This window comes from Vidua chalybeata, chromosome 3 (genome assembly GCF_026979565.1).
Source record: "Vidua chalybeata isolate OUT-0048 chromosome 3, bVidCha1 merged haplotype, whole genome shotgun sequence".
NCBI classification, from domain to species: Eukaryota; Metazoa; Chordata; class Aves; order Passeriformes; family Viduidae; genus Vidua; species Vidua chalybeata.
This window is the reverse complement of record NC_071532.1, coordinates 22,540,521-22,549,339: the sequence shown is the minus strand read 5'-3', so window position 1 is coordinate 22,549,339 and position 8,819 is coordinate 22,540,521. Positions and strand designations below refer to the sequence as shown.

At 47.5% G+C, this 8,819-nt stretch overlaps 2 protein-coding genes across 9 annotated transcripts; both read left to right on the top strand.

Annotated features, from left to right (window-relative positions):
* Nucleotides 1-4,660, top strand: C3H1orf115 (chromosome 3 C1orf115 homolog). The gene is made up of 2 exons (XM_053938370.1): nt 1-762; nt 3,147-4,660. The coding sequence occupies exons 1-2, from the start codon at nt 118-120 to the stop codon at nt 3,264-3,266; spliced, it is 765 nt and encodes a 254-aa protein (XP_053794345.1). The 5' UTR covers nt 1-117; the 3' UTR covers nt 3,267-4,660.
* An 81-nt stretch (nt 4,661-4,741) lies between these two features.
* Nucleotides 4,742-8,819, top strand: LOC128785583 (uncharacterized). Of its 8 annotated transcripts, none has more exons than XR_008429936.1 (6): nt 4,742-6,037; nt 6,167-6,187; nt 6,276-7,168; nt 7,265-7,421; nt 7,884-8,054; nt 8,208-8,819. XR_008429936.1 is itself a non-coding variant. In XM_053938307.1 (4 exons), the coding sequence occupies exons 2-4, from the start codon at nt 7,308-7,310 to the stop codon at nt 8,809-8,811; spliced, it is 762 nt and encodes a 253-aa protein (XP_053794282.1). In that variant the 5' UTR covers nt 4,746-6,037; nt 7,265-7,307; the 3' UTR covers nt 8,812-8,819. The 8 variants fall into 8 exon arrangements, 1 of the variants encoding a protein (XP_053794282.1); XR_008429934.1 differs by having other exon boundaries at nt 6,167-6,370; nt 6,457-7,168; XR_008429937.1 differs by having other exon boundaries at nt 4,743-6,037; nt 6,167-6,235; nt 6,457-7,168.

Genomic DNA, 8,819 nt, shown 5'->3' with positions numbered 1-8,819 from the left:
AGTAGGAACACTTATAACTGAGGGATGTCCGAGGAGCTTGGCGTTTTTCTCTGAAGGGGAAAGAGCGTGACCTCCTGCAGCGGTGCTGCCGTGGGCCGGGGCAGTGCGTGCGGTGCCATGGAAGGATCTTCCAAAGGTCTCGCCGGCGCTCGCGGCGCCGAGGCCGAAGCAGCCCGGGCGCGGTGCGGGGCTGTGCCACCCCATACGCGCTCACCTGTCCCCGCTGAGCTGATGGGCTCCAGTCGCGGGCTCCCACAGCAGCTCCCGGCTTCCCGCACCAGAGCGGCGGCGAGGCCAGGGTCCGCAGCCGAGGGCACCGCCAGCCCTCACCCGCCTGCCCCGGGCCGGGGCGCCTTTTCCCGTGGCCGTCCCGCCCAGGGGAGGGGGCAGCGGCCGCCTCCGGCCACACCTGTGGCGCTGCGGTGGAGGAAGCGCCCGAGGTCGGCGCAGACGGGTTGGCGCCTTGAAGGCACCATGACGGTGGGTGCGCGGCTGGGCGCCAAGGTGAGGGGCAGGTTCTCCCGCCGCGGGCCCGGCGACGACCAGGTCTCCATCCTGCCCGGCGAGGAGGAGGAGGCGGCGGGGGCCGGGGGCAGCGCGGGGGCCCCGCGGCCGGCGGCGCTGCAGGAGGAGGAGGAGGAGGAGGGCGCCGGCTGCAGGAAGGTGCGCTTCGCCGTCCTGCCCGGCTCCTACGAACCGCTGCGCCCGCCGCGGGCTCCCGGCAAGCGGCCCTACGGGAAGCGCCTGAAGAAGTATGGAAAGGTGAGGGCACAGCGCGCCCGGGACGGCCGGAGCGGGGACCCTCGACACGGGGACCCTCGGCATGGGGACCCCCGGTATGGGGTCTGCGGTGCCGAGAGGGCAGCGGGGCCGCGGCTCCGAGAGTTCCGAGGGGCTCTTGGAATGCCCCTTATCCCGCAGGCATTTCAGGACCAGCGCCCGGCTTCGAGGTGGGGTCAGGGCTTGCTCTGGACCTGCCCGGGAAGGAGCTGGTGCTGCTGGGGAGGGCCGGACACCGACCGTCGCCTGGATCAAAGAGCACAAAATCTGTCTGTTCAAAGTGAAAATGACACTGAGCTGATCCATGTGACGGGTGCTTTGCCTCGCTTGGTTCTGCGTTTCCCTCGGCGTCATAATTTAAAAACTATTCCTTAAAACTTCCAGTTAATTGGCCTGCATTTTTCTCCCTTCCACTGAAGTGCCTGAAAGAAACGGTAAACAACACTGCAGGACATTCCTTGGCTAAGGTGACCCTTAGAAATCACTGCTGTGAGTTACAGGGGGAAAAAAAAGCAGCTTGTTCTTCATCTGTAACAACAATTTTGGGTCAAAATTGTCCTTTTGCTTTCCTGTGTGGGAAGTCACAAGTCCTACAGTCTGGTGGTTTGGTTTTCCTCCCACCGGAAGATGGGTGCCTTTGGTTACAAAACTGCCATGTGGAAGAATTCTATTGTTTTTTCTCTTGTTCATGTCACTTAAGTACATCTCAGGTATGTCTTGGATGTTCATAGCAAAAACTAGTTTCTGTGTTAGCAGGAGAAACCTGTCTGCTGTCAGGAATCCTTTCCTGCTGCTGAGATTACAGATGTCAGCATGAGACTTGACTTTCTACTGCATTCTATGAAAAATCATGATTTTGGTAAAGATATGCTTGCTATGTCTGACACGCAGAAAATGCCATTAGCCTGGCAAAGTTACTTTTGAAATTCAATTTACAGATGTCAACATTGTCAGGAGCTGCCTCTCAAATCCTATTGTTTCAAAAAGAATTGAACAGAATATTTCATTATTTTGTGATGAATTTGATTTGAAAGAATTTGATTCTTTGCATTTCCAGGTGTGTGTTTTCCAGGTCCCATGCTGTAGGAAGCTGTCTCAAGCCTGTAGGCCTAATCTGTACGGTGCAGTTTTGTGAGAATAGTTGCAGCAGGTCATCACTTGGCTGGTGGTGCTGTTGGTATAAAGATGCCTTTAATGGTCTTTAGAGCACAGGCCAGTTCTTGGGCACTGTGTATTCCCTTTTGTGTTGGTCAGATGACATTCCCACAGGGAAGCGTTGCCAGTTTGGCTCTGGCATAAAGAACAACTCATGAAAGAACAGGTGAGGTCTGTGTAAGTGAAGGGCAGGAAGGGGGAAAGAAGACTGCAGTGTGACATAGTGAGTCAGGGGTGGATGTGGGAAGGGAAGGCCCTGCATCTCCTTCTCCAGCCTCAGGGTCTGTCCCCAGGCTTGAGCCACCTTTTTATTTTGGCATCTTAAGTCCTTTTGAGTAAGTTTTCATGGGAGTAAAACCAGCAAAGTTCAACTGTGTAGTAGCATCGTGACAACTGAAGGTTTTTATGTGCCACAACCTCTGTAATTCAGCTTTAAGAAATCATAAGAATATAATAGATATTGACTGGATTTCATGATTTAAAAATACTTACTCAGATTCCTTTTTTTCCATGTTATAAGAGGTCACTTTAATTTAGTCCTGCACAACCATTAGGAGTTACTAACAATTAATTCTGATATTCCTCCAAATCTGACTACATTGTATTAATTCCCCAGCTGAGAGCGGCCACATGAGCAAAAACTATCGAAAGTGAAATTAAAATTAAATTAAGGTTTTCAGTTAAATAATCCATGGCAAGTTTATCTCTAGTACAGTACATAGATGAGTTCCTGAATGTGTACTGATGTGGACCAAAACTTTCTTATTTTGACAAAAGAAATCGTATTTTGACAAAAAGCAGTGACCTTTCCATAAAAGTATTCTCAGTGATTACTGCCTTCTTGTTCAGCTCCAGTTTTAGCACGTTATGAACTTCTAGGAATTGCTAACATAGTTAGAACATGTAATGTGGGAATTACGTACTTCTACAAACAAGGATGAATTTAAACTAATTTTATTCTTGAATAGAATCACATGTAAAAGCCTGGCTTCCTGTGGAGGCTGCATCCGTTCAGTTTAACTATACCCTGTGGGTGTGTATGCCTATATAAAAATAGATGGTAAAATGTTTTTCCACTCTGCAGCCCTTGTTAGCTGTGGGAGAATTTCATTTTCTGGGGCTGTGACACTGGCTGTCGGAATGATTTTATGTGAAGGTATTTTCTTTCACCTTGTTTTTTTTTAATCCCTTTTTCTCATCTCTCTCCCCAGAATGTCGGGAAGGTTCTGCAGAAGGGTTGTCACTACTTGGTGGTCGGCCTGCAAGGATTAGCAGCAGCCTATTCTGCTCCCTTTGGAGTGTCAGCACATGTGGCATCCTTCGTCCGCTAGCACAGCTCCCTGTGCCCCATGGGAGAGGACATGAGGCCATTGCTGTTTTCTCAGGATTAAATTTGAGACCTGGATCTGAAAAACCTCTTGGACCAAGCCCTGAGCCCCTGCACCAAACCCTTTCCAAAACTGAGTGCTCTTCTCTGAAAAAAAATTCCAGTGCTTTGTAAAATCAGATCGGGTCAAAGAAGTGTAAGAATGAGAAAATCATCTTTGAATAATTGAACTGAAGTTTGTTTTCGGGCATGAGTTGGTTTTCCAGAGCTTCCTGCTGTGTGGAAGGAAGCCAAGGATGGATGGAAAAGCAAGTAGTTGAGGGAGAGAGAAATGAAGGAAAACAGAGGATGGGAGAGCAGCTGGGGAGATGGAGATGAGTTTGGGTAGTGAGAGGAAATGTCAAAGAAGTGGAGGAAACAGATGACAGAGGATTAGGAAAGTCTTTGGTTTTCTGAGATTCTGAGTTTGGTGTATTTTTTTACCTGAGAGGGTTAAGTTTATGAGTGTACTTAAAAATATACTTGGACATAAATGGAATGTGGCCTGAGACATGGAGAGCTTTGCTGCATCACAGTTGTTCATTTCAAACCCTGGACATAATGAGCCTTTAAATAATCATGAGAAAGATGTAAAAATACAGAAACAAAATGAGGTGTGTATTTGTGATTTTGGGGGATTAAAGGCTCACTATGATTAACATTTTAAACTTTTCCTCTGCTACTGTGAAATCTGCATATATTTTTTTACTAGGAACAGAGTTTATGTATGATATACCTGATTCTGGAAGCTGGGCCATTTTACGCCTAATTCTGTGGTGTTCACCAGGGGAAAAACAATTAATTGCCAGCTGCATCTGAGGAAAAAAATATACATACAGTGTTTGGTATAAGAATGTACAAGTGTGATGTATGAGAACAGGGCCAAATAACCTGCCAGCTCCATCATCATTTCTGCACCTGGAAGCTGTAAACAGAGGATGTCAATATCAGATAGCTCAGTGCTGCAGATGCAGCAGCTTCTATGCCACACCTCCAGGGACATAAATTGTATATTGATGACACAAGGACAAGGTGGTCGATGGGCCTTAAAAATTTTGTGGGGTTTGTTTGTTTCTGTCAGTCTTTTGTGGTAGTCATAAATTACTTCCCTGCTAGCACTTTCTCGGTATTATATATCTTTCTAGTTTTGATGGTGTTTTTGTAATTAAGGAGTTGACTTAACTGAAAAAAAAAATGCTGTTCACTTGCTTTCTTTGCCTTTTCTGAACAAAGGAGTTTGTATGTCTTGGCAAACCACACTGTATTTCTTTTAAATGCAGCAAATGAATCAGATGTGGGGGTGGGGCAGGGTGTTATGCTCTTTTCTAACTGGACTGTAAATAAAAGCCACGAGATCCATGTCTGTTTTTACCTACACACATAAGTAAGCGCACAGAGGAGGAGTTTCTCAGCAGCAGCCCAGCCAGTGAGGGGAAGCTGCAGTGTAAACTTCCCCACGTTGTTTTGCCTGTGGCCTCCTGGCCCTGGTAGGACATGATTGTAGCCCAGACCATGTAGAAATGCTCAGGAACAGCAAGGTGTGGAGATGAGGCTGCAGAGGATCTAAGGTTGCAAAAGCTGGAATAGCCACAAAGGGATTTTGCTCATTGATTTCATACCTTCAGTTGTTTCTCTTGAGCTTTTTTGTGGGGACAGACCTGTCCCTCCTATTTGCCCCACCAACATGCCATAGGGCTGTTGATAATGCAGTAAGAACAGGGCTGTCCTAACACCCACATGCCACACCAGCCTGTGGAGTTTGGGATTAACTTCAGATTTTGTTACATGATTCCCTGTTTCACAGTGCTCTTACAGTATAAACCATTAGACTTTTTTTCAAATTACTAAAGCCGTGCAGGAAGAGATTTGTGTCTCCATTTTTCTGTGTGGAGTGAGTGTCCCATCTATTTGTCTGTATGTCCCCTGACTAGTAAGGCTGCTCCCTCATTGCAACACACAGAGTCCAACCCATTCAGACCTTCTACACAGGTAAACATGAACCTTAGCTCCTGAACTGCTCAGCACAATGGACTTTTGCCTGCTGACATCCAGCCTGGTGCAACTTTAAGGGATTACCTGGTTACTATCCATACAGAACCTGAATGACATGTACATGGTGCTTCTGTGTGAGTCTGAGAAAAGAAAAGCCTCAGGCATATTGGTGAGTCAACTTTGGCTGGCCAATGTTTCTAAAATAGACCAAAAACAAAGAGGAGAGAGAAAGAAAGCAGTAACCTGTGCTGCTGCACTAAGCCAGCTAATGATTCATTTTCCTTCTGCAAAATGAACTGATGGTTCTCACTGAGGTTACCAATTAGTGCTGCTTATCAGTTCTCCTTGAGCAGTGATTCACTCCTCAGCTCCTGAAGGGAACTTGTGAGGCCAAGCCTTGGCCTCAGGGTTTGCTACTCTCTTCATTAGCCCAGCTCAGGAAGCAGTGCTTAGAAAATCTGAATCCAGAGGGTGAGGTTCATTTCTCAGCTGGGTGGATGACAGAGGGCTGTACTTCCTGTCAGTCATGGCAGCATCTCTGTTGGGCCAGGTCTGGCTTAGCTGTGATGCAAGCAGGTGGAACAGGGCAGGTCCTGCAGCTCTGTTGCTAAGTGTTGTCTTGGTGACATGAGAGATGAGGAAATGTTCCCTGACCCTCTCAGCGCAGGTTGGCAGGTCATCTGCTCAGCCAACAAAATGGGCAGCCTCCATCGGAAGCAGAACTGCCATGCTGGAAGCCTGCACGTGAGATGAGGGAGAGCAAGACGTTGGTGATGGGGAGGAGGCTGGGACTGGGGAAGAGCCTGGGTTCCCAGCCCTGGCAGGTGCCAAGCCATGAGGGCAGTCTGGGACTGAATCTTGGCTTCTGCACAGATGTTGCGTATTCTTGGCAAGGTGATCCTTGGAGGAGCCACCCCAGCAGGGACAGCTTTCAACCCACAGGTGCACACAGGCTTTTTTATTAAAATAGGCTTGTCTGCAGCTGAATTCCTAGTGCCTCTGAGGAACAAAACAGATGTTTGACTCGCTCGTAACAATGTGGGATGCAGTAGATACCATGATGAATACACAGAGAAGGTTTGATTTGATGTTTGAGCTGGACAAAATATGTTCCTCTCTTCAGCCCCTTGCATGAAACCTCTACCCGTTGTTTCATTTGCCAGGTTTGTCTTCAGTGGTGTGATGCTGGCCTATCTGGTTACCTTCAGCTTTCCATACACCTTTCACTGTGCTTTATAACAAATGGCAGGATAAATACGTTCAGGAAGCTGAATACATGTAAGAATGGCAAGAAGTACATAGTGAACTTGTCCATGCTTTTCTCAGAAACAAACTCCACTAACCAGACAGCTTGGCAAGTCACTTTTACTTTAAATTCCTAGCTATTCCTGGCGACTGTCCAATGAGTCACAGAGCAGAATAAAGCATATTTCTGCTGGTTTTGCCAGAGTAATTACTCCTCTGGCTTACCATACGCTCTGAGGAAATGGCAGAGGACTCAGAGCTATTGTCCTTTGTCCTGTAAAGAAGCACTCTTGCACAGCTTGCTTTGGAAGTGCAGCGACTGAGGGGAGTTGTACCATGCCACAGCACTTTGGCAATTCCAGATCTTTGCCCCTCCCAGGTCACAGATCACTTCAGGAATGAATGTCCTTTCTGACCTCTGCCTGTCTGTAAGACTGGGAAAGGGGCAGGTTTTGTTTTGGGGGGCAGTAAAACCAGTTGTCTCTTTTTCTGTATCCCGAGTCCCTTGTTAGCTGAACACTGGCCTCTTCTGAGACAAAACTGATCCTAAAATATGCACAAAGTTGCTGCAGTTACCTGTACAGAGTGTGCTTTGGAAATCCCTTTTTCTTCAAGTGTTATATGTAACAGGTATAATTCGCGCCATTTTTAGCATGATATATATATAATATTAAATAGTTGTTAGAATATACCCTTTTGCATTAGAAGCCCTCCCCCCTTTCTCAGGCAAAACCAGGTGTAGGTTGAAACCCGATTTACAAGCAAAAGGATGTGGCTCGCCAGGACATGGGCCTTATCTGAAGCGATATGGAGACACCCAGGTGCTGATCATCGCGTGAACGACCCGAGATGGACATCAGGAACATCCCCCGGGCTGATACAGGTGAATACCGTGTTCCCATAAATTTCATCAAGGGTTTCAACAACTCCAGACTTCGAATTGTTCTGCCTTGTCCCCGAGAAGGAAATCTTATCAACTTATGGGACTGAATGAAACAAAGGACTGAATGCCGTAATCCTGGCTTCAGGCAAAATTTTCCCTATAAAAATCGCTTGTACCAGGATGGTGGTGTGGGAGCATAGAGTGAAACCTCTGCTGAGGCTGATCTCTGTGTCTTGCACCCAGCGCCGATCCCGGGCTCAGCACTGTCCTTTTCCTTGTGGCTGGCTAAGTTAGATCTCTATTGCTAAAATAAATTCTTTTTATTTTTTTTAATTCGGCTGGATCATTTTTCATTTATAACACAAGGAAAAGCAGAGAGCCTGAAGAACTTGTAGATTAATGGAGATAATTAAATTAAGAGAAAGTAAAGGAATAAAATCCTTCCTTTTCTTCTTCTTTCAGAAAGTAGTATTAAGCTGCCAGGCCTGTTTTGGGGTGAAGTCTAGACTGGGCTCAGAGAGGATGGTGCACTTTCCTGAATCCTGCAAGGTGCATGAGGAGAGACACAGGGCTCTGGACATTCAGCTGGAGGAGGGAAGACTTAGGAGAAACTTGACAACAACTTTTCAATACGTAAGAAAGGGTTTCCAACAAGATGGGGCTGGGCTCCTTACTGAAGGAGCCAGACAGCAAGAGGTCATGGTCATAAATCCAAACTGGGGAGTTTTAAGCCAAGTCAGGGAAAGCAGTAATATGATCATTAAGCATAAGAAGAGGTTACTTCAGGAGGCTGAAATCTGTCTGTGGAGTGTCTCAAGGCACGACTGTAAGAAGTGGGAAGCAGCCCAGTGCGAATGCAGCATTCACCCTGCTGTGAGCGGGAGGCTGGAGGAGAGACCTCCTGGGCTTCTTCCAGTCTGGATGAGGCTGAGAGTGGGATCCTGCCATGGTAAGCAGAAAGCTTTTAATTTACCTACTGTATGGAAATGTAGAAGGCTGAGCTCCTCACCCTTGCTAGAAGCACTGACGCGAAGAATAAAGCTTTGCTCCTGGTAACAAGGAGCGGCTGCTGAGGGTGGCAGCGCAGCTGAGGAGCAGCTCAGCTTCCACCACTGCTTCCACTTCCCTGCGTTCCGCTGGCTGAAAGGCGATTGTCCTTTACTGCCATCTCCTGGGAAAAAACCCACAGATTTCCAGCCTGCCCTGTTGTTCTGCCTCATCTCCTGCAGGGATTTCCTGCCTTTCCCTAGGCTGGCTTCCGTGTTTGTCCAGAGCCATCCTCAGGATGTGGGGTCTCAGCAGTGTAATGTGCATCTCTGTACACCGGTGTTTCCTACCCAGTGGAATCCTGAGCCTCCTCTGTCCAAGTGTTTCAAATGTAAAGCCATAGGAACATTG

Coding starts and splice junctions, on each gene's coding strand:
- LOC128785583 (XM_053938307.1), top strand. CDS start 7,308: ATGTGGCTCGCCAGGACATGGGCCTTATCTGAAGCGATATGGAGACAC. Junction 7,422..7,883: donor CATCCCCCGGGCTGATACAG/GTGAATACCGTG, acceptor TTCTTCTTTCAG/AAAGTAGTATTAAGCTGCCA. Junction 8,371..8,650: donor GAGAGTGGGATCCTGCCATG/GTAAGCAGAAAG, acceptor CATCTCCTGCAG/GGATTTCCTGCCTTTCCCTA.
- C3H1orf115 (XM_053938370.1), top strand. CDS start 118: ATGGAAGGATCTTCCAAAGGTCTCGCCGGCGCTCGCGGCGCCGAGGCC. Junction 763..3,146: donor GCCTGAAGAAGTATGGAAAG/GTGAGGGCACAG, acceptor CTCTCTCCCCAG/AATGTCGGGAAGGTTCTGCA.